This window comes from Seriola dumerili, unplaced genomic scaffold (genome assembly GCF_002260705.1).
Source record: "Seriola dumerili isolate Sdu_G_001 unplaced genomic scaffold, Sdu_1.0 BDQW01000110.1, whole genome shotgun sequence".
Classification (NCBI taxonomy): domain Eukaryota; kingdom Metazoa; phylum Chordata; class Actinopteri; order Carangiformes; family Carangidae; genus Seriola; species Seriola dumerili.
In genome coordinates this window covers 4,011,163-4,037,244 of record NW_019174365.1, presented here as the reverse complement: position 1 = coordinate 4,037,244, position 26,082 = coordinate 4,011,163, and the positions used below count along the sequence as shown (strand labels likewise).

Genomic DNA, 26,082 nt, shown 5'->3' with positions numbered 1-26,082 from the left:
CATATTTATTGTGATGAAATCATACATGCTACACAACTAGTCACATTAATTGACAACAAAACTACACATAAAAGTGCTGTTGTTACACCGAACCGCGTGCCCGGTAAAATGAGATGATTGTTACCTTATTGCTGAATTATTCTCCAGGTTAAGGATATAGACCAGTCTTCATTAACATAAACAGTAATACCCATTACTCAAGTAGCCATATCATAAAATTGTATAATTAACATATCAATAAAAGAGAAAATAATAAAATCACAATAAATAATCATTAGTGTTCCTGACTTACAGAAAAATAGAGCAGCTACTGCTGTAAACAACATTTGCGTTAAATACAAAAAAAAAAAAAAAAAGAATAGGGTTGGGCAAGCAAAAGTCACAAGATGCCATGCAACTGGCACTCTGGATCTAGTGCATGAGGAGTATAAGGAGATTAAGTCCACCTCCAGTCTCTGTAGCTTTACAGCCGATTCATTCATGCATTCATTCTTTTCCAGGAGTTGCTCTCAGAGTCTAAACATATCAGTTTATCTAGAGTTCTGGATAGTAATGGCTCTGGGATGATCAGCAGATGCATGCACACACAGCTCAGTCTCTGATATAGAGGTCATATGTTCAGGCGATTGATGATTAAGTTGCCATTAATTATCAGTGTGTCTGTATTTTACATATGGATTTTCAGTCCATTGTTATTCCAGTGTTGCGGTTTTGTTACATTAGCTTCAAATAGATGCCCTCTAATGCCCAACAAATAGCAAACTAATCATCTCAGACCCATCATTACAGCTCTGTTGCCCCAGAGACCCCAGTTTTCAGTAGTATAATGCAAAACAATTGTTCTAGTGCAAGTCTAACCAGATTATTAACAACTGACAATCATATGAAACTATATACTTATGAAAACAAAATGCAACAAATAACACTAAAACCAGATACTCCACAAATGATTGAAAATCTAATCAATGTAAGAAGAAATAAAGAGTCACTGGTGTGCTTCATGAATTAAATCCCAACACAAGACAGCTGAGGTCAGTAATGTGTAGACAGTATTATTTGAGAGCAAATATCGTACCTCTAGCTGGCCACGAGGGGGCAGACTAAGACAGGGAGACAGTACAGTTGGCGTGTCACACAGTCACATGAACCTAAAACATGTAGTGTTTTTACTATAAAATTATAAATAGAAAGCCTAGATAGAGCACAAATGCATCTACCTGCACCACACACACATAATCGCACACACACACACACACACACACACACACACACTCACACACGCACACATGTGTCCATAAGTTAGAGCAGTAATTGCTGCATGGCTAAAAAGCGAGGAATGATCACCCTTTGAGAGGCAGGGGACTTGTGCTCTTTGTCTCATCTCAATTTCCACTGGCCACATTAGTCACACAGTCTACGAGCGTCTGGTCAGTTCATTTTACAAATGTGATTCCATGGAGGTTTCCATAGTTTAGTTAACCTCTCTCAGTCTCCACATACAGCTGGTTGAAGTTTCATGAAAGTTAAGAGACAGAAAAGAAGCTTTTAGTCCAACTCTTCTTCCTTATGTCTTCTACTGCCTTGCTTCTGACCATGACCTCTGGTCTCTGGCTAGTACTGCCAGGGGTCACCAAGGGGCATCTTGGGAACTTGAATGTGCATCTCCACGGGGCGGTCAGGTGTATGATCCCTCCTGTAGGTAACTGTCTTCTCATTGGTTGTAGGAATGTATGACAGGTCCTGGGTCGGGTGACAGACATATGGAGTCAGTAATACACAAACATACACACCCTTGTCTTACTATATTTGACATAGTGCATTCCCTGGCCCTGTGACCACACCTTGACCATCACAACCAAATGCCTAACCACCTGAGCCTAACCCTAACTGTAAAACTAAATCAGCTCTGAAGTCTATTCAAACTTTTGGGACCCCACAAATATAGTGGGCTCTCAGTTTTTGAATACTGTGCATTGACAATATTAAGACCTTACATTTTCTGTAAAAAAAAAAAAAAAAAAGTTGGCCAAGCCAGAATTATGCAATTGATGTCATTTGGATAATTTTTTCAGACTTGGCTGTCTTCACAAGCTGTGTAGTTATCCTGGTGACTACTAAATTGAATTTGACGTAAAATCAGCCCCTTTAATATTATGGGGATTTCATAAATGTTCAACCGAAGAAGTGGATGGCAATGATTTGTTACATTATGTAATCCTTGAGGAAGTAGATACAGCTTTTCAACACTTGCAAAACTCCCAGATACGGTAAAATACACACCACATTTCCCCTAAAAGTGTAATGTCACAGTGGAAACATGGTGACCAATCTATAATCTGTAGTGTCATTAAGATGAACAAAGAATGAGGGCTTTCCAAACGATTGTAAACAACTCAGACCAGTTACATATCTCCCCCTTGCTCATATTTCCATCTTTTCCTTCTTCTCAAAGGCGCTATACATCACTGTAAGGTCACAAATCTGGACGCTGTACATGGTGAGCTGGGAGTTGAGAGGAAATGTAAAATACAGCTGTACCTCTAGCAGCAGTCTCAAATTTCTCACTCCTGGTTTGAGCAAACAGTTCACATTAACAAAAGTATCCTAAGGATTTAAGGGCTCCCTAAAGCTTCTTTGGGCTCCAGGGACACTTCAGCCTCCCCTCAATTAAACCCCTGCAGTGCTGATCCACCACCAGCCTACTTGACTTCTGAGAACTAACCTTTACAGTGCAGTGATAAACTCCATCCTCGGCAGTGCCCCCTGGTGACCAGCCTTTTTTCTGTAGAACCAACCTTGACATGGCGACCATCACCAGCCCACACAGCACTGTCAGGGCACATACACCGAGGAACGTTCCCACAAGCCTGCTACTGCTGGCACACTCTGTGGACACACACAGGAACACACACACACACACACACATGAGGTTTCACTGTGGAGAACTGGAACACTTTAAATAGGTCATAATGGAATCTGAACACACACTCAAACACACACTAAAATGTGCAAAAGAAATATAATTTTATAGTTGCAGGTGCAGACATCCCTACTGACCCACACAAAACCAACACACACTCAAATGATTTTTTTTGCATTTCTATATTTGTATAATGCATTCCCTATCCTGTAACACAAACCTCAACCTTAACAAACTACCTGCTTGACCCCAGGTCTTATCCTAAACCCAATCCTAACTTTAATCTTAAAACCCAAGTTTTAATCCTCAACCAACCCTTTGAAGACAGTGAAGGACAGACTGAACTGTCCTCAGTTTCCTCACTTTCAATGTCTAAAACTTAGAAGACGTGCAAGAGCAGCAGTGGTACAAGAAGTATTCAGATCCTTGACTTTGGTAAAAGTACCAAGACATTGATGTAAAAATACTCCATTACAAGTCCTGCATTCAAAATCCTACTTAAGTAAATGCACAGAAGTATTTACAGCAAATTGTACTTTAATCATCGAAAGTAAAACTACTTTTTACATATTAAAAGGTGACCTGTTATAGATATATTGCTATATATACACTGTTGCTCATAAAGTTGGAATAAAATATTTTTTACCTCTTTCCATGAAATGATTGTGACAATGTGATTTATTCTTCCAAAGTGAGTACTGATGCATTTAAATTGGAATAAACAGAGGATTGTGTCTGAAAACAAAATTATTCCAACTTTATGGTTATGGTCACTTTATATATATATATATATATATAAATATATATATATATACTGTATATATGACATATTACATTGTTAATAGTGATGCAACGATGCATAAGCAGCATATACTGTCGTAGCTGGACACAGTAGAGCTTGTTTAACTACTTTATAGGTCACTGGTTCACATCCTAGGGGTCAGGCCCCCTCCTAAGGGTCAGAAAGTAAATCTGAGGGGTCATGAAAAGATGAATGTGGTATAAAAAGAAGAATAAACAAAATTCTACTGCATTTGTAATCATTTTTCTGACATGCCTGTTTGGTTTGTGTAAGGAAATCTGTGGCACCTAACTTTTCATCTTTAACAATGAGTTTAATTTCAGAGGCTTATTATGTTTTTTATCTTATGTTTTTTACATCTTGTACCTCACAATTGCACTTCAGTTCAGTATTTGAGTAAATACACTTAGTTACTTTCCACACAACACACACACACGCAGCTCGGTTAGTGGCTGCTGTGCCAGTGGTGCTGTACTGAATAGTTAGGAGGCTGTGTATCTGCTGGGGAGCATGTGTGGATGACGGGTTCATCGCTCAACACAAAGAGCCCAAAGACCGCTCTGACATTTTGTAACAGGGTTACCATGGAGACCTGGCTCCTGCTGCACCCAGGAGGGGTAGGCGTGAGCAGGAAGAGAGTGTCCCGTTGGGTTGAGGGGGGCTGTGGGGACAGGGCAGGAGAAGGGGGGTTGGGGGGGGGCGGCTGCACAATGAGCAGTGCTGTTCCAAAAATTGGGAAGGCGGGGATGAACTGTTACACTTGGATGTGCAATTATGTGTGTGTGTGTAACCCAGGGCATGTGTGAACTACTGGGTTTTAAATTGTGTGTGTATTTGTGTGTGTGTGTGTGTGTGTGTGTGTGTGTGTGTGTGTGTGTGTGTGTGTGTGTGGCTGTGAAAATCAAAATGAAATTGACCTGGGAACTGAAGGGAAATGTAAAATACAGCTGTAACACTGACAGCAGACTTGCTGACTCAAATACACCAGGGTGCTGTGGTGCAGCAATGGTAGCAACGGAAGTGACCTCGAATGAAAGCATGTGTGTGTGTGTGTGTGTGTGTGTGTGTGTGTGTATGTGTGTGTTGACATTATACCTGGTCTTGTGCTAATGTGAAGCTGGGTCTGACCAGACTGTGAGCTGGTTTGAAAGCGATAGCGACAGCTGTCATTACTGATGTACATACACTGAATCCACATCTCCCCTGCTTGACCTAAAAATGGAAGAAAAGACAAGAGAGAGACAGATGGAGAGAGAGAGAGTGAGCGAGAGTGAGATGATTTACAGTCTAGAAAGACTCAGGGACAATCTTAACCCAAGAGCTCAACAGCTCTTCATTTCCCAACTAAGCTGCACTAATCAATATTTTTATATATATATATATATAAACATATAAACATGGCACCCAGGTGAACACGCTAATTTTTGCCCCTTTTCTGTGCTGTAACATCTTTCAGAGCACAAACACTGTAAAAAGACCTGTCACCTGACCATCACGGAGCTGTTAAACCAGAAACCAGATTGTCACTGCACTACACCTTGCGCTCAAAGAGTTTGAAAAACACACAATCACTCTCTCTGCAACTGCATGTGATGGCATTGCTCCCTGCAGTTGTGTGTCTGTGTCCTCTCAGTCTGAAAAGAAAGGCAAACTCCTCTGGCAGTGTGAAAAGAGTCAATTGCCTTTTTAGCTGGTTTACCCGTATTTGAAACACATGCTTATATGTGCTAATTATCGTATAGAATGAGTATTAGAGACTGGTGAACATAGTGGAGCATTTAGTTGCTGTGTGCCAGTCGTTTCTCAGGAGTTGGTGGAGACCAAATTAGAGCACCTGGTGATTGGTTACTCTGTAGGTTCTTAGTTAAAACTTTTTTTATCAGGGTTAAGCTCGGATGAAGCCCAAGGTTTGAATTAAACACATATACAATCCATGATATTATGTCATATTATAAGTAAATTCATCTCTCCTGATATCCACAAAAAACATGAATGGTGCAAAGCCTATGTGAAATTTGTGCTCAGTGCAGATTCTATTGGCTAAACTGAGTTTACCTGATACATCATCCATGTAGCCCACCAATGGTGCGCAGGTGCTGTTGCAGTGTCCTGCCTCTTTTTGTGTGAGCCCGTGAGACAGGTGGCAGTCCACACACTTCCTAAAAGAAAGAGACAAAACCGTGTGTCAGCTTCAACTACAAATCGGTCTGTAGGAGCTTCCAATCATGCTTTGTGGTAGCGAAACAGAAAGTGACAAGTACCAGTATGATTGGCAGGTGCTTTGGCAAGCAGGGCATCTCTCACAGAAGTCTCCAGAGTATCGGGGGTCATCACACACACACTTGCCACACACACATCTTCCCCGTCCGCTGCATAACAAGCCGCTGGCTGACTGGCAGGTCCTTTTGGAGACGGGACAAGCGCAGCTATCTCCCGTCCAGCCATCCTCACACACACATTCACCTGACACACACTCACCCCGTCCTGAGATGGACAAACAGTGACAGGAGGAAAAGTGTTACAGAGGTGAATGAAAACTTGTGGACTATGTATGTTTTGCATCAAAATTGCTCATATTATAACTTTTTAATTTCTTGTCATATCTCTTTGAGCTAAATGTACGTAATACTTTTAATTTTTAAAGTGTGTCCCCCTTACCCCCACACAGCAGTCCCCCTTCATACGGGCAGGAGAAGTCATCTCTCTGGCAGTATTTCCCGTACACTGTCCCAAGCCTGCTCTGGTCACACACACACTTTCCACACTCACACACGCCCCGACCACTGCAGTCCACATCAGACCCATCGGCTCTGCATTTCCAGTTTGAATCTCTGTTTGAGTCGTTAATCAGTCCATGATCTTGCCTCTGTTGCTGATTGGCACCGTCCTGGGTCCCTGTACATGGTGATTGGCTGTCGTCATGACAGCGCCTTGTTGATCCACAACGGCAGCGACATTTAGAGTGAATCCTAATGACAGTGGATTCGTTGTATCCCACAGGACGAACCATCACTCGTACATCTTCATCTTCACCATCATCAGGACAGGAGTGCAGGCCAATGGTGATATTGAAGTAAACCTGCATGAAAAGACAAAGATGTTGAAAACAGCTACTGAATGATTCTAAATGGTAAACAGTAAAGCTGCTTATCATCAGCATGTTAGCATTGTTATTGTTATTGACATTAACATTGAGCTCAAAGCAGCTCTGTGCCTGTGTAGCCTCACAGAACTGCTAACATGGCTGTAGATAAGTAGATCTAATTTGACAATATTAAAGGTAATACAAGACTGCAATCACCCGGTCCTGACATAGAGTAAAAATAAATTTGTTGCAGTTAAAATACATGATAACCTTGAAAGCCCATTTCCATTAGAAAGGGGAGTGACAGATCTTCACATAAGGCGAGACAAGTAAAAAACATACCAGAAGAACAGATTAATGACTGACTATTTAACAAGCATTTCTGCTTGTTAAATAGTCAGTTAAAGTAGACTGAAGAAAATTTTTCCCCTTGAAACTCCTGGTGTTAATCTAAAAAGAATGACATTAAATGAGCTACTTCTCATTGCATCATTATGACAATTTCTGATAAGGCTTAAATAGTTGGATAAGGACCCGGGGGCTAGCTTAATTTGATGATTATTCTGTTGATGTGGTTTATGTGGAACATTGTGCATGCCAAAGCTGTGAATCAACAATCAGGCTGTTTGCTTGATTTTTATCACCATTCTGGTAAGCATGGGTACTTTCCATAATTCACTTTAATCCACCCGTGGATTAAATGGATGAACTTCACTTACTTTGTACAATAGGACTAACTGCAGAGTAGTGTTTAAGCAGCTTTGTGTTTGAAAAAGTTAAGAGCCCCAAAAGGTTAAGGAGGAGAGGAGTCTCATAGGCAGTTTAGGGGATGAACAGAAAGAAAATTTCCAAATAGAGTCAAAACACTCCAATTAGTACCAAATGAGCTCCTGTGTGGTGCCAAGAAGTATATATATATATATATATATATATAAAAGCTCTTTGTAGTGGTGCAGACTATAGGACTTTTGTTTTTGCAGATAAATGGTTCAGGTATGATGGCAGTGGATGTCCAGTGACCTATTTCTAAATATGAATGTCCTAATTGTTTGCATAAAAGTTCTGATGTAAGGAAAAATAGGTATTTTAGGATGACATCACATGGAAATGTTTTCCTGTTAAATACAGCCTATAATCCTCTCAGCTCGGATTATTTACAAAATCTTTTCTGTCACGTAAAGCTCTCAGTGATGTCTTGTGTGTGTTTGTATGTGTCACAGTAATCCAATCCAACCAATAAATGTCCACTGATATCGCTAGGATCTTAAATCAAAGATTTATGGATAAATCTGAGAAACATTTAGCCAAATTCTTCATCATGCGTGTGCATTCTGATACTTCTGCATATGGAAATTATGTTTGTGTGTTTACCGTCTGGTCGGGCTGAACCCCTGAGCAGCTCTGGTCCTTTGCTGTGGAACCGTCAGGACAGACAGGTGACACAGACACCCAGTACCTGCTGACTGCCTTGTCCTCCACTGACACCACCACCGCCACCTCTGACAACAAACTCTGGGTGGAGAGAGGGAGGAAAGAGATGAAAAAGCAACATCAAATTTACTACATGGTATCAAGAAATTCTTTAAAGCCAACGTTACTGGTGAGCAAGGGATAATATAGAGCGAGAACAGGTTGCAAGAACAGTTGCAATTTAAATTTTAATGAACATAATCTGTGAGAGTGAAAAGTAATGAAGCAAGAGAAAGAGAGACAGAAAGAGAACTGTGATTAATTAAAGTTGTCACATGTCCCCAGAAAGCCCTCATTGTCGTCCTGTCTTTCTTTCTGACATACAGGGGGGTTTATGGGAACAAGGAGGTGGGGCCAAAAATAGCATCTTTGTATTCATTCATGATTAGGACACATGGTTTCCGCGGGGATCTGATAGCTATTATAATGCCAGCTTCTGTTCAGGCTCTGCTGCTTGTGTATGCATGTGTGTGTGTGTGTGTGTGTATGTGTGCGTGGCTGTGCACCCGGATCTGTGGATTCGGCAGATTCTCGAAGCAAACAATGGAGCGCTGTGCCTGAGGCAAGATTATAGCCTAGACTGCTGCCAACTGAACAAACGCTGAACACACACACACATACACACACACACATGCACACAAACACGCACACACACATGCCCATGCACAGAAGGCCTTACCCCTCTGTAACCTCATGTTCTCGTTTGTGTTTTTCTGTATCATTAGGCCTTCAGCAACCAAAAACATCTCCCATCATCTGTTTTACCAACTTCAGGATTTTAGAGTAAGTCTTGTTACAAGTGTCATTCAAACCTAAATTTGCTAGATACCAACAAGCTGCAGGCACCTTCAGAAACATACTGTAGTATCACTGATTCACAACCCTTTCCTGCAAACAGGAATGTGCTCTTGGTCAGCTTGCATGATCAAACAAGGCCAAAAGAAAACCAAGCTCATGTTGACTCAGCAGATCAGCGGACTAATTCCTCAAAAACTTTTGAACCCGGACTGCGTGGGCTCATGTATTCAGCTCATGCTGTGCTTCTGTACTCCTCTTGCCAACCTTTTACTTGACCCTGTCGTCTTAAGGACTGATAATATACTGTGAGAAACAAAGGGATCTAAAAGCAAGAAAGACCTTATTCTCCAAAGCAGGGCCGGCCCAAGCCTTTGTGGGGCCTTAAGCACAATTAAATTTTGGTAGGTTTGGTCTCAACGTTGGTAGGGCTGCAACAACTCCGCCACCCCTCCAAAACAAAGGGACTGACTTTTTAATGCCATCAACCAAATGGTTTATTTACATATAAGATCTGAATTTACATTCAGAAATGCCTATACGCAAATGTTATATATGTACAGATGTTGAATCTCCATATATTAAATGTATGTACATATGAAGCAATATCATTAATGTATATACAAGTCCAGGTACAAGTCTAAGTACAAGTCACCGTAAAGGTAATAAAAACGTCAAAGTATAGAAGGGCTTAAAATGTCGTTGTATAGTAAGGTATAAAAAGTGATAAAAACGTCATAGTATAGTTAGGCATAAAACATCATGAAGATGTCATACTATAGCAAGGCATAAAACATCATAGTATAGTAAGGCACGAAAAGTCATAAAATTGTCATAGTATAGTAAGACATAAAAAGTCAAAAAAATGTCATAGTATATTAAGGCATATAACATGGTAGTATGGTAATGCATAAAAGGTCATAAAAACGTCATAGTATAGTAAGGAATAAAAATGGCAAAAAATCTCGAAGTAAATTATGACACAAAATGGGCAAAAAACATCATAGTATAGTAAGCCATAAAATGTCATAAAAATGTAATAGTATAGTAAGGCATAAAAGGTCATTAAAAAGTCATAACATATTATGGCATAAAACATCATAGTATAGTAAGGCATAAAAAGTCAAAAAAATGTCATAGTATATTAAGGCATATAACATCGTAGTATAGTAATGCATAAAATGTCATAAAAACGTGATAGTATAGTAAGGCATAAAACGTCATAAAAATGTCATAGTATAGTAAGGCATAAAAGGTCACAGTATAGTAAGGCATAAAATGTCATAAAAATGTCATAGTATAAAAAGGCATAAAACGTCATAAAAACGTCATAGTATAGTAAGGCATAAAGCGTCATAGTATAGTAAGGCATAAAATGTCATAAAAATGTCATAGTATAAAAAGGCATAAAACGTCATAAAAACGTCATAGTATAGTAAGGCATAAAACTTCATGAAAACGTCATAGTATATTAAGGCATAAAAATAGCAAATTATCTCATAGTATATTAAGGCATAAAATGGGCAAAAAACATCTTGGCATAGTAAGCCGTAAAATGTCCAAAAAAAAGGCATTGTATAGTAAGGCACAAATAGTCATAAAAACGTCATAGTAAAGTAAGGCATAAAACGTCATAGTATAGTAAGGCATAAAATGTCATAAAAATGTCATAGTATAAAAAGGCATAGAAAGTCATAAAAACTTCATAGTATAGTAAGGCACAAAACGTCACAGTATAGTAAGGCATAAAGTGTCATAAAAACGTGATAGTATAGTAAGCCATAAAAAGTTACAAAAACGTCATAGTATAGTAAGGCATAAAACGTCATAGCATAGTAAGGCATAAAATGTCATAAAAATGTCATAGTATAAAAAGGCATAGAAAGTCATTAAAATGTCATAGTATAGTAAGGCATAAAATGTCATAAAAATGTCATAGTATGAAAAGGCATAAAAAGTCATAAAAACGTCATAGTATAGTAAGGCATAAAACGTCATATAAAGATCATAGTATAGTAAGGGATAACATATCATAAAAATGTCATAGTATAAAAAGGCATAGAAAGTCATAAAAACTTCATAGTATAGTAAGGCATAAAATGTCACAGTATAATAAGGCATAAAATGTCATAAAAACGTGATAGTATAAGTAAGGCATAAAATGTCAGAAAAATGTCATAGAATAAAAAGGCATAGAAAGTCATTAAAATGTCATAGTATAGTAAGGCATAAAATGTCACAGTAAAAAAAGGCATAAAATGTCATAAAAACAACATAGTATATTAAGGCATAAAATGGGCAAAAAAAAGGCATAAAACGTCATCGTATAGTAAGGCATAAAATGTCAGAAAAATGTCATAGAATAAAAAGGCATAGAAAGACATTAAAATGTCATAGTATAGTAAGGCCAAAAACATCATAGTATAGTAAGGCCAAAAACATCATAGTATAGTAAGGCCAAAAACATCATAGTATAGTAAGGCCAAAAACATCATAGTATAGTAAGGCCAAAAACATCATAGTATAGTAAGGCCAAAAACATCATAGTATAGTAAGGCCAAAAACATCATAGTATAGTAAGGCCAAAAACATCATAGTATAGTAAGGCCAAAAACATCATAGTATAGTAAGGCCAAAAACATCATAGTATAGTAAGGCCAAAAACATCATAGTATAGTAAGGCCAAAAACATCATAGTATAGTAAGGCCAAAAACATCATAGTATAGTAAGGCCAAAAACATCATAGTATAGTAAGGCCAAAAACATCATAGTATAGTAAGGCCAAAAACATCATAGTATAGTAAGGCCAAAAACATCATAGTATAGTAAGGCCAAAAACATCATAGTATAGTAAGGCCAAAAACATCATAGTATAGTAAGGCCAAAAACATCATAGTATAGTAAGGCCAAAAACATCATAGTATAGTAAGGCCAAAAACATCATAGTATAGTAAGGCCAAAAACATCATAGTATAGTAAGGCCAAAAACATCATAGTATAGTAAGGCCAAAAACATCATAGTATAGTAAGGCCAAAAACATCATAGTATAGTAAGGCCAAAAACATCATAGTATAGTAAGGCCAAAAACATCATAGTATAGTAAGGCCAAAAACATCATAGTATAGTAAGGCCAAAAACATCATAGTATAGTAAGGCCAAAAACATCATAGTATAGTAAGGCCAAAAACATCATAGTATAGTAAGGCCAAAAACATCATAGTATAGTAAGGCCAAAAACATCATAGTATAGTAAGGCCAAAAACATCATAGTATAGTAAGGCCAAAAACATCATAGTATAGTAAGGCCAAAAACATCATAGTATAGTAAGGCCAAAAACATCATAGTATAGTAAGGCCAAAAACATCATAGTATAGTAAGGCCAAAAACATCATAGTATAGTAAGGCCAAAAACATCATAGTATAGTAAGGCCAAAAACATCATAGTATAGTAAGGCCAAAAACATCATAGTATAGTAAGGCCAAAAACATCATAGTATAGTAAGGCCAAAAACATCATAGTATAGTAAGGCCAAAAACATCATAGTATAGTAAGGCCAAAAACATCATAGTATAGTAAGGCCAAAAACATCATAGTATAGTAAGGCCAAAAACATCATAGTATAGTAAGGCCAAAAACATCATAGTATAGTAAGGCCAAAAACATCATAGTATAGTAAGGCCAAAAACATCATAGTATAGTAAGGCCAAAAACATCATAGTATAGTAAGGCCAAAAACATCATAGTATAGTAAGGCCAAAAACATCATAGTATAGTAAGGCCAAAAACATCATAGTATAGTAAGGCCAAAAACATCATAGTATAGTAAGGCCAAAAACATCATAGTATAGTAAGGCCAAAAACATCATAGTATAGTAAGGCCAAAAACATCATAGTATAGTAAGGCCAAAAACATCATAGTATAGTAAGGCCAAAAACATCATAGTATAGTAAGGCCAAAAACATCATAGTATAGTAAGGCCAAAAACATCATAGTATAGTAAGGCCAAAAACATCATAGTATAGTAAGGCCAAAAACATCATAGTATAGTAAGGCCAAAAACATCATAGTATAGTAAGGCCAAAAACATCATAGTATAGTAAGGCCAAAAACATCATAGTATAGTAAGGCCAAAAACATCATAGTATAGTAAGGCCAAAAACATCATAGTATAGTAAGGCCAAAAACATCATAGTATAGTAAGGCCAAAAACATCATAGTATAGTAAGGCCAAAAACATCATAGTATAGTAAGGCCAAAAACATCATAGTATAGTAAGGCCAAAAACATCATAGTATAGTAAGGCCAAAAACATCATAGTATAGTAAGGCCAAAAACATCATAGTATAGTAAGGCCAAAAACATCATAGTATAGTAAGGCCAAAAACATCATAGTATAGTAAGGCCAAAAACATCATAGTATAGTAAGGCCAAAAACATCATAGTATAGTAAGGCCAAAAACATCATAGTATAGTAAGGCCAAAAACATCATAGTATAGTAAGGCCAAAAACATCATAGTATAGTAAGGCCAAAAACATCATAGTATAGTAAGGCCAAAAACATCATAGTATAGTAAGGCCAAAAACATCATAGTATAGTAAGGCCAAAAACATCATAGTATAGTAAGGCCAAAAACATCATAGTATAGTAAGGCCAAAAACATCATAGTATAGTAAGGCCAAAAACATCATAGTATAGTAAGGCCAAAAACATCATAGTATAGTAAGGCCAAAAACATCATAGTATAGTAAGGCCAAAAACATCATAGTATAGTAAGGCCAAAAACATCATAGTATAGTAAGGCCAAAAACATCATAGTATAGTAAGGCCAAAAACATCATAGTATAGTAAGGCCAAAAACATCATAGTATAGTAAGGCCAAAAACATCATAGTATAGTAAGGCCAAAAACATCATAGTATAGTAAGGCCAAAAACATCATAGTATAGTAAGGCCAAAAACATCATAGTATAGTAAGGCCAAAAACATCATAGTATAGTAAGGCCAAAAACATCATAGTATAGTAAGGCCAAAAACATCATAGTATAGTAAGGCCAAAAACATCATAGTATAGTAAGGCCAAAAACATCATAGTATAGTAAGGCCAAAAACATCATAGTATAGTAAGGCCAAAAACATCATAGTATAGTAAGGCCAAAAACATCATAGTATAGTAAGGCCAAAAACATCATAGTATAGTAAGGCCAAAAACATCATAGTATAGTAAGGCCAAAAACATCATAGTATAGTAAGGCCAAAAACATCATAGTATAGTAAGGCCAAAAACATCATAGTATAGTAAGGCCAAAAACATCATAGTATAGTAAGGCCAAAAACATCATAGTATAGTAAGGCCAAAAACATCATAGTATAGTAAGGCCAAAAACATCATAGTATAGTAAGGCCAAAAACATCATAGTATAGTAAGGCCAAAAACATCATAGTATAGTAAGGCCAAAAACATCATAGTATAGTAAGGCCAAAAACATCATAGTATAGTAAGGCCAAAAACATCATAGTATAGTAAGGCCAAAAACATCATAGTATAGTAAGGCCAAAAACATCATAGTATAGTAAGGCCAAAAACATCATAGTATAGTAAGGCCAAAAACATCATAGTATAGTAAGGCCAAAAACATCATAGTATAGTAAGGCCAAAAACATCATAGTATAGTAAGGCCAAAAACATCATAGTATAGTAAGGCCAAAAACATCATAGTATAGTAAGGCCAAAAACATCATAGTATAGTAAGGCCAAAAACATCATAGTATAGTAAGGCCAAAAACATCATAGTATAGTAAGGCCAAAAACATCATAGTATAGTAAGGCCAAAAACATCATAGTATAGTAAGGCCAAAAACATCATAGTATAGTAAGGCCAAAAACATCATAGTATAGTAAGGCCAAAAACATCATAGTATAGTAAGGCCAAAAACATCATAGTATAGTAAGGCCAAAAACATCATAGTATAGTAAGGCCAAAAACATCATAGTATAGTAAGGCCAAAAACATCATAGTATAGTAAGGCCAAAAACATCATAGTATAGTAAGGCCAAAAACATCATAGTATAGTAAGGCCAAAAACATCATAGTATAGTAAGGCCAAAAACATCATAGTATAGTAAGGCCAAAAACATCATAGTATAGTAAGGCCAAAAACATCATAGTATAGTAAGGCCAAAAACATCATAGTATAGTAAGGCCAAAAACATCATAGTATAGTAAGGCCAAAAACATCATAGTATAGTAAGGCCAAAAACATCATAGTATAGTAAGGCCAAAAACATCATAGTATAGTAAGGCCAAAAACATCATAGTATAGTAAGGCCAAAAACATCATAGTATAGTAAGGCCAAAAACATCATAGTATAGTAAGGCCAAAAACATCATAGTATAGTAAGGCCAAAAACATCATAGTATAGTAAGGCCAAAAACATCATAGTATAGTAAGGCCAAAAACATCATAGTATAGTAAGGCCAAAAACATCATAGTATAGTAAGGCATAAAACGTCATAAAAACATCTTACAATAGTAAGGCATAAAACGTCATAGTATAGTAAGGCATAAAAAGTTACAAAAACGTCATAGTATAGTAAGGCATAAAATGTTGTAAAAATGTCATAGTATAGTAAGGCATAAAACGTCATATAAACGTCATAGTATAGTAAAGCATGAAAAGTCATAAAAATGTCATAGTATAGTAAGGCATAAAAAGTCAAAAAAATATCATAGTATATTAAGGCATATAACATCGTAGTATAGTAAGGCATAAAATGTTGTAAAAAAGTCATCGTATAGTAAGGCATAAAACATCATAGTATAGTAAGGCATAAAATGTCATAAAAATGTCATAGTATAAAATGGCATAGAGAGTCATAAAAACATCATAGTATAGTAAGGCATAAAACATCATAGTATAGTAAGGCATAAAATGTCATAAAAATGTCATAGTATAAAATGGCATAGAGAGTCATAAAAACATCATAGTATAGTAAGGCATAAAACATCATAGTATAGTAAGGCATAAAATGTCATAAAAATGTCATAGTATAAAATGGCATAGAGAGTCATAAAAACATCATAGTATAGTAAGGCATAAAACATCATAGTATAGTAAGGCATAAAATGTCATAAAAATGTCATAGTATAAAATGGCATAGAGAGTCATAAAAACATCATAGTATAGTAAGGCATAAAACATCATAGTATAGTAAGGCATAAAATGTCATAAAAATGTCATAGTATAAAATGGCATAGAGAGTCATAAAAACATCATAGTATAGTAAGGCATAAAACATCATAGTATAGTAAGGCATAAAATGTCATAAAAATGTCATAGTATAAAATGGCATAGAGAGTCATAAAAACATCATAGTATAGTAAGGCATAAAACATCATAGTATAGTAAGGCATAAAATGTCATAAAAATGTCATAGTATAAAATGGCATAGAGAGTCATAAAAACATCATAGTATAGTAAGGCATAAAACATCATAGTATAGTAAGGCATAAAATGTCATAAAAATGTCATAGTATAAAATGGCATAGAGAGTCATAAAAACATCATAGTATAGTAAGGCATAAAACATCATAGTATAGTAAGGCATAAAATGTCATAAAAATGTCATAGTATAAAATGGCATAGAGAGTCATAAAAACATCATAGTATAGTAAGGCATAAAACATCATAGTATAGTAAGGCATAAAATGTCATAAAAATGTCATAGTATAAAATGGCATAGAGAGTCATAAAAACATCATAGTATAGTAAGGCATAAAACATCATAGTATAGTAAGGCATAAAATGTCATAAAAATGTCATAGTATAAAATGGCATAGAGAGTCATAAAAACATCATAGTATAGTAAGGCATAAAACATCATAGTATAGTTAGGCATAAAACGTCATAAAAACGTCATGGTATAGTAAGGCATAAAAATAGCAAAATATCTCATAGTATATTAAGGCATAAAATGGGCAAAAAACATCTTAGTATAGTAAGCCGTAAAATGTCCAAAAAAAAGTTATAGTATAGTAAGGGACAAATAGTCATAGTATAATATGGCATAAAAAGTCATGAAAACATCAAAGTAAAGTAAGACATAGGTAAGGCAGTATAGTAAGGCATAAAACGTCATATAAACGTCATAGTATAGTAAGGCATGAAAAGTCATAAAAATGTCATTGTATAGTAAGGCATAAAACGTCATAGTATAGTAACGCATAAAATGTCATAAAAACGTCTTAGTATAGTTAGGCATAAAACTTCATAAAAACGTCATAGTATAGTAAGGCATAAAACGTCATAGTATAGTAAGGCATGAAAAGTCGAAAAAATGTCATAGTATATTAAGGCATATAACATCGTAGTATAGTAATGCATAAAATGTCATAAAAACGTGATAGTATAGTAAGGCATAAAAATGGCAAAAAATTTCATAGTTAATTAAGACACAAAATGGGCAAAAAACGTCATAGTATATTAAGGCATATAACATTGTAGTATAGTAAGCCATAAAATGTCATAAAAATGTAATAGTATAGAAAGGCATAAAAGTTCATAAAAAAGTCATAGTATATTATGGCATAAAACGTCATAAAAACGTCATAATATAGTAAGGCATAAAAAGTCATAAAAACGTTATAGTATAGTAAGGTATAAAACTTCAAAAAAACATCATAACATATTAAGGCATAGAACGTCATAAAATACTCATACTATATTAAGGCATCATGAGCCATAACAATGTCATAGTATAATAAGGCATAAAACGTCAAAGTATAGTAAGAGTCAAAAAAAAAAAAGTATCTTTTTGTATATCCTTTTGGTCGAAAAGGGAAGCTGAATTCGAAACCACAACCTTTTGACTTCGAGGAATCAGTAACTACTTAACTACGATGTCATACCATAAAAGCCACCATAAGAGTGATAACAACGTAAGGTATAAAATCACATAGTACAGTAAAGCATCAAAAGTCATAGTAAGAGTAAAAAAAATATAAAAAGTATCTTAATGTGCACAATTTTAGTCACAGGGGTAAGCTGGATTTGAACTCACAACCTTATGATTCCTAGGCAGCAGTTCTAACCACTTGACCATGAAGTCATCCCTAAGAAATTTACTGTAAAGGTCAAAATAATGTCATAGTATAGTGAGGCTTGAAAAGTCATAGTATAGTAAGGTATAAAATGTTATTGTATGGTAAGGCACAAAAAGTTATAAAAACGTCATAGTATAGTAAGGCATATAACATCATAGTATAATAAGCCATAAAATGTCATAAAAACGTCATAGTAAAATAAGTCATAAAACGTCAAAAAATGTCATACTATAGCAAGGCATTAAACGTCATGAAAACATCATAGTATAGTAAGGCATAAAAGTTCATTAAAACGTCATAGTATAGTAAGGCATAAAAAGTCATAAAAATGTCATAGTATAGTAAGGCATAAAACTTCATAAAAACGTCATAGTATAGTAAGGCATAAAATGTCGTAGTATAGAAAGGCATAAAACGTCATAAAAATGTCATAGTATAGTAAGGCATAAAACGTCATAGTATAGAAAGGCATTAAACGTCATAAAAACGTCATATTATAGTAAGGCACGAAAAGTCATAAAATTGTCAAAGTATAGTAAGGCATAAAACGTCATAGTATAGAAAGGCATTAAACGTCATAAAAACATCATATTATAGTAAGGCACGAAAAGTCATAAAATTGTCATACTGTAGCAAGGTATAAAACATCATAAAAACGTCATAGTATAGTAAGGCTTAAATCGCATAAAAACGTCATGGTACAGTAAGGCATAAAAATAGCAAAATATCTCATAGTAGTATTATAATAGTATTATTATACTATTAAGGCATAAAATGGGCAAAAACCGTCATAGTATGCGTAGTAAGCAATTAAATGTCATAAAAACGTCATAGTAAAATAAGGCATAAAAAGTCATAAAAATGTCATAGTATAGTAAGGCATAAAACTTCATAAAAACGTCATAGTATAGTAAGGCATAAAATGTCATAGTAGTAGTCTTTACCTTGTACGCGTCCACCACCAGCTCTATTAGATTTGGAGCTTGGAAGAGGCCTAACCTTCCCAGGTAGGAACCAGGCAGTAAGTGCACCAACTCCTAGGGAAGGGAAGGAAGTGATGGTAATGAAATACTTTCATGCTTTTAAATTAATTCCTAGATAATATTGGAAAAAACACTACACTAGCACCACAAGTCAGACAAGTCAGTACCATTACTATTCATATAAAAACATTTGATCTCAGAGAAAACTCTTGCTTCCCTCAAATCTTTGTGGGGCAATGTACAGTATATTTTCGCCGTTACAAAGTTGTACTATCTGTTGTTAAGTACATGTGTGGGAGACATTACCTCGTACCACTGGTACTGCTGTTTCTCCACAGCAAAGATGGAGTAGATATGGTTTTCAAGCAGCTTATCAGACAACTGACCCACACTGGGATGGTCCTGAGAGAGAGAAACCAACAAACTAAATTACAAAATGTAAGTGCCAAACCACGTTTAAGAAGACTGTTCTTATGGACAGTTATTTTGTATATCATCTTAAAGCATTGATCTGTTATTGTCAGGTTAAAAGTCTGCAAAACTTTTTCACCTCCAGCCTCTGTAGAAATGTACACAGTCCATTATTGTGTGACCATGTGAGCTTTAAGATGCACTGTACGTCCAGCTGAAGCTTCCTCGCTGATTGTGATTTCTGAATTCAGTGTGGCTTTTCTGGCCCTGACTGCTCAGCACCTACAAATATCTTCCTCCTCTCACCATCCTGGTGCTCCCTGTGTAGACGTTGTTCTCCAGGTGACAAAGGCCATCGTGTGGCGTCACAATCCCGGCCAGCCGGCTGTCCAAGGCGAGGTGAGATGGCTGGTCAGTCATCAGGAGCAGCAGACGCTTGGCATCTGGTCGCCAACCCACTGCCCTCTAAAAGAGAGACAAAAAGAAAATCAAGATGCCATATTATGCTTAGCTGTAAATCTAAAAAACCCAAGTTATTGCCCAACTTCACAAATGACATCATTTTTATTCTCATACAGCAGCTACACTCACACAAGCTAATGTGGAAAATATTGTTTGTGTGTGCTTCATATTTTAGAAGTTTACAACATGTGGTAAGAAACTGCACATTCAGACATGTTACTCATCTGAATTATATTAGTGCCCTTGGTGATCAGCTCTTTCTATAATGCCCAATTATGACAAAAGCAGCAGAAATTCTTCCATCAGCCACAGAATCTCCCTGTTTATGTCTGTGACTTGTCATAGACACTGTGAGAAAAATGGGTTTGTGTGTGCACGTGTGTGTATTTAAGGAAACTCAGTGAGCTTATAAGTAGGCCTGACATAATGTAGAGTCTATTTCTAGACTCATGACCACCACGGTGTTTCCCTGCAGACTGGTTACTCAGGGCCCCCCTTGCATGGTGTGAATCACAGCCCTCCCGCAGACATAGTATAAGCAACCGTGACTCTATGTGTGTTCATCTGCCATACCCCAGCAATGGTGTCATTAAATAGTGGGGATCCAGTGGCACCATCCAGTGCTGAGTCAGGCTGCCTCCATTCTCCTAGAATAAATGCTTCATTTAACAGCATGAGACTTACCTCCAAATTTGGGCTTAACTAACATTTCTGTGAATGTATTCAATAAACTCTGTTTGGCAAATCCCTTTCTCTTTGTTTCACACATGTAGCCTGAGTTCCCGGCATCTGTGTATACACACCTGGCAGACAGCAGCTTGCAGCATAGCATCCAGCCCTCCCTCAGGTGTGTCCATGTTTCCGGAGATGCGCTGGCGTTTGATCACCCGCGTGAACTCGCTCATGTTTCCCGTCATGCTTAGGACGTGGTGGAAGCCGTGGGCTGGACGACAGCGGATCTCATAATCACTGGTGAGAGGCAGAGACAGTCATAGAACAGAAAAAGATTTTAATTGCAACATTCAGGAATGCAGAGCTCCAAAACAACCACCAGAATAAACAAATGCCAAAAGCCTGTCTGTTGTTTCAGTCTCCCAGCACAGCTCATCATCAAAACAATGTTGCCACCAGCAACTGATGAGTCTCTCCCTGAGTCACACAAAATTAGGAGCACATAATGGGAGCAGTTTGCTTGGATATTTTTTTTTTTAAATAATCACCACACCAATCTTTTTGTCTCATTAAAAGAAAAAAAAGTTAGCTGACAAATATGACAAACCAGGCTTTTTATCCTATTCACAGCAGGAACATTAACTAAATGAGCTCTACCCACTTTTTTTCAGCTATCAATAACCAAACCGGTAAATTCTGAGCCTTACCTGCAGGGGTTGTTGATCTTTGAGGGATGGACGTTGATGTAAGGGGAGACAGGTTTGTCCACGAACGAGCCGAAACCCAGCCAAAGGTCTGAGGAGTGCTGTGTCATACGTAGAGACAGAGCTACACCCACTGTCTTCAACTGGACCACAGACAGCATATATGGGTGAAGAATGGTACACAGCGGGACAAGAACAAAGGACAAAAACAAAATCAGATATGACACAAGAGAAGAAAACAAAAACTGTATTCATGTTTGAGAGATTCCTCATTTAAAGAAGAGACGTCAGCTCTGATATTTCTGCAATTTATTCGATATAAAATGAAAATTACTCATCTCATATGCGCCAACGATCTAATACTGAGTCATTATCTGTGTTTAGGAGTACAGGTTCTTTAAATAATGCACTTTGTCCTTATGAAAAAAATTGAAATACTTCAGCACTGACTCACTGAAAGGAACAGTGATGGCTGAGTGTTTTAACACGTACATGATCCAGGTTTTCCTGCATAGAAGCCGATACATCCACCAGGTAGTACAGATCCACAGGGTAACGCTCCAGCTGCTTCACAGCCACTATGACGCTGGCTTCTGCACCTAGGAACACACACACACACTGAACAGTTAACTTTAAGTTTTATCTCTGCAGCTTTAAGAAAATGTGGTGCAAATTAGAGATCCAGTCATATTTGAGGCAAAAACATAAATTTGTCAGTCGTCCTCACCTGGTCTGAGGGTGATACTGATGTCTCCTGGGGACACTTGTGTGTTGCTAATGGTGGCATTGACCTCCACCTTGATCTCTGTCTGCTCCATGAACTCCGGTCCACAGCCTCTTCTGAGCAGGTTCACAGACAGGTCGCAGCGCTGGCCAGGCCACAACCCATCCTGAAAGTCCTATAAAAGGTCACACAAGGTCAAGAGGGGGAAACAGCAATATCTCTTTTAGTATATTTTATTTCCACTTTTTCAATTTTGTATTTACAAAATCATGCAAATGATAGAAAGCAACAAAGAGAAATCAGCAAGCCAGACATGGAGCAAAATAGCAGGCAGACAGTTGTGAAGATGCCTCACATAATGCGTCTTTTGAGATGTTATCACAGTAATCGTGTCTCAGGAGTGAGAACCAGTAACAAGAAAACAAAGTAGGTCAAGTTGAATGCCACATTGTCCCATGTACTCTCATAAGTCAGGGCCACTGATGCTGAGAAATATGTGACCATCTAAATCTGTCAAATCTCCTCTGTGTTTTTGGGTTTATTCAGATTTAAATGTCTCCATTTGTAAAATAATAACATCTGGTTGAACCACTATTTGAAGCAGGGTAAACATCCCTGTACTGTTCCAGTAATGAATATATTCTTTCACCCACTGGTTTGACTGTGTGATCTTTGGTGTCTGTACCGAGTGCTAAACCACTGGTTCGTTTCACACAAGAAAACATTGGAAATCGAAACTGGTTTCACATTTACTCACTTTGGTTTCATTTTTCATTTCTGTCATTTCTATGATGTTTGCATTGATTTGCAACGATCAAAGAGCCATTATAGTTTTATTATGTGAAGTTACTCATCAGTTAAAAATATCAGGATGAATTGTCCTGTTTGTGTTTACTCATCCATGTCCTCATCTGCTCTCTGTGTATCTGATCACTGAGGAGAGGGAAGTTAAATCCAAGTGGGAGATCTGACAGACAGAGATGGCTTCGGATCGTCCACTTAGCTCTTTCTTATTTAGCACAGTAGTATATTAATTGATCAGCACTGTGTTGAATGAATCTTGATACATTGTAGATAACCTCTCCACTGCCCAATAGTCAGCAGCTCAAACAACACAGCACAAAAATGTCATGCTTTGCAGCTTTAGAGTGGATTATCGACCTTTGGCACTTCAGTCTGAGAGAAACACTCACAAATACACTGGAATTGACCAGAAACATAAAAGTAGACCATTAAATCTGTGTATTTACAAAGTGTCATGGGCCTGATTGGTATGAGTCCATTTAAAGAGTGTGACATGACCAACAAGATCACACAGATAAGGACTAAAAATAGCACAGGAGCAAAGCAGCCACAGTAAGAGCTGAACATGTAGCTGAATATGCGACCACAGGCTGAACCTGAAAGCTCGAATGACTTCGGTGTATTTATGGCTGCGCCCTTGGCTATAATTTGTCCTGCATCTACTCCGAATTTCAGAAAGTTTCACAGAGACTTCCTGGGACTTCCCTCACACAGTTTGCCCTCTTCTCCTGGCATTAAATGAAAGTGTCAGGATGTGAACGTGCACATTGATAAGCTCTGTACTTGCTTGAGAAACAGAGTGGATGGCCCTGTTAGTTTGTTTGTGTGAGTGTGTGTAGGAGGTTAGAGAGGTGGAGAGGTTTGAATGCTTTCACACACAAGTGAGCAGGGCCCCGTTTAATGATGTCAGATAAGGTTAGGGTTCACAGGGTGGGAAAGCACCTGAAGTCTGTAAACACACACATGTTGATAGTCTGGTTTAGCCACAGGTTAGCTGTGTGTGTGTGTGTGTGTGTGTGTGTGTGTGTGTGTGTGTGTGTGTGTGTGTCTGGTGTGGGTGTCTGGGAGGGTTTACAGCTTCTCAAGGCTAATTCAGGATGGGCTCTTTACGAGACAGTCTGACACCCAGAAAGCAAAGACAGATACAGACAAACACAGGCGGAAATATTCACACACACACACACACACACACACACACACACACACACACACACACACACACACACACACACAGACGCCCTCACACAGGTCATAGGGCTGGGCACTGAGCTCTAACATACACATTATATTCCCATCTGCGGACGCCGTGAAAGCTTTGATGTGTGTCATCTGTTGAACGCTGCTGGCTGCATTTTTCTCTCACTCTGCCAGACACACAAACACACACTTTTTATACACTTCCCTACCTCCTTGAAGCACCAGGCGCACTGTGGTCCACGACTGAGACACTCTGTGCAAGAAGTGATACTGGTAGACCGACACGCACTGTCACCTGCGGACGGGGGAAGGAGGAAGAGCAGAGAGGAGAAGAGAAGAAAGAAATGTGTCATTAGCATATGAAAGAATGTGTGTGTCAACACTCATTAACCATGCAGCAGAGGCCCCTGTGGATATTAAGAGATCTCATAAACACTTTTGATGATCGAAGCACCACTTAGCATCTCATAGGAGGCTATTCAGAACAGTCATGTAGTGGGAAAACGTCTGGGAGTGTGGGAACAGGTGCTTGAGTTGTTGGAGTGGTGCAATGGATCATTTCCCACACCCACACGCACTCATGCAGGCACACACACAGAGGGCATCTAATTATGAGTCAATCAGTGAAGGCTACATACGAACGCATGTAGGCTATTAACGAAGTGGCAAAATCTGCCACAAATCTGTCATGGTGCAAGATGCTTTTCCACAACATTAGCAAGATTGAGATGTAGACTGAAAATTTTTACGAGGTGACAAAGGGCACAAAATGGACCTGAGGCTTAAAGTAGTGGGATGAATGATTCATTGAAGTGAATTATCTGCTGAAATCCAATTTTCCAGAGCCACTTCAGTGAGATACAGAGCTGGAATGTAGGACAGAGAAAGGCTGCAGGTCCTAGCATCACTAACAAGCAGCTGTGACCCAATTAGCACTGCTGGCCTCTGGCAAACTCCTGAATAGGTGAAGCATTTAACTTCTATTTATAACTAATCAATACATGCTGAAACAAGAGGTTGATGTTGACTAGACTGCAGAGGGTTCAGCGGCTTCCCTTTAAACATAATTTGTGTCTTACTGTTTAATAAGACAACTTATACGCCTTGTGTTCAAATGTTCACACTCTCCCTAAAACATGTGATATTGTGTGGAAATAAAATCTTAAAATGCTCTTAAAAAGGCTCCTTTTAAGCATTAGGAGCAACCATCGACTCCCTGCAGAGAGCACAGATGATGCGGGATGGGAGCTGATGTTGCGCAGTGATGGCTTGACATGATACAAGACGCAGGCTAATTGCTGGGATATGATGTAATTGGCCCTAATGAGCCTCCACTCACCGGCACTGGAGGCTTCTGCGCAGACAGCGACCACCACGCAGCAGAGCAGGACACACAGAGGGACGCTGCTGTATGTGCGGAGCCAGGAAGTCATATTATCCTATCCACACCGGGAGGGTGACCGGAGCGAAGCAGCGAGGAGGCACAGGAGCAGAGGCTGTAGGCTTCAGCTACTGGAGATGAACGGGGGGAGACCTGGTACCGTGCGTCCGCCGCCGCACGAACAATAGCCGGGAGTGCCGTACCGAGCCGCGGGGCATTGTCGTTCACCCAATAACCTTCTAATCCCGGAGAGGTATTCACATCCCCGGGTCAAATCAGCTTACAAGCGCGCTCCCCCGTGGACCAGGAGAGGAGGTGAAGCAGTCGGTAGAGTGCAGCGTCAACAGCGGCTGCGGCGCGAGCCCCTCCATCTATTTCCATCCAGCCGCAGGTGAGCGACGTGTCCCCGCGTGCTTCCACGATGGACCTAGTCTCACAGCTGATGGTGAAGTCTCATTCCGGGACAGAGCGCAGCTGAGCTACACACATACACACACACGCACACATATGAGTAGCCTACACCAACCAGCGCTGCGTTCAGCCGGTGCGCGCCAACATGCTGAC

General features: G+C 38.0%; 1 protein-coding gene across 1 annotated transcript; it reads right to left on the bottom strand.

Moving 5' to 3' along the window:
* On the bottom strand, positions 1 to 26,082 carry itgb8 (integrin subunit beta 8). Its single transcript, XM_022747271.1, has 16 exons — positions 25,477 to 26,082; positions 24,347 to 24,432; positions 22,140 to 22,311; positions 21,905 to 22,011; positions 21,416 to 21,555; positions 20,840 to 21,005; positions 19,881 to 20,039; positions 19,470 to 19,565; positions 19,125 to 19,217; positions 8,179 to 8,319; positions 6,381 to 6,801; positions 5,984 to 6,206; positions 5,778 to 5,881; positions 4,818 to 4,934; positions 2,723 to 2,886; positions 1 to 1,740 (listed from the first exon to the last, which is right to left on the bottom strand). The coding sequence occupies exons 1-16, from the start codon at positions 25,568 to 25,570 to the stop codon at positions 1,612 to 1,614; spliced, it is 2,412 nt and encodes an 803-aa protein (XP_022602992.1). The 5' UTR covers positions 25,571 to 26,082; the 3' UTR covers positions 1 to 1,611.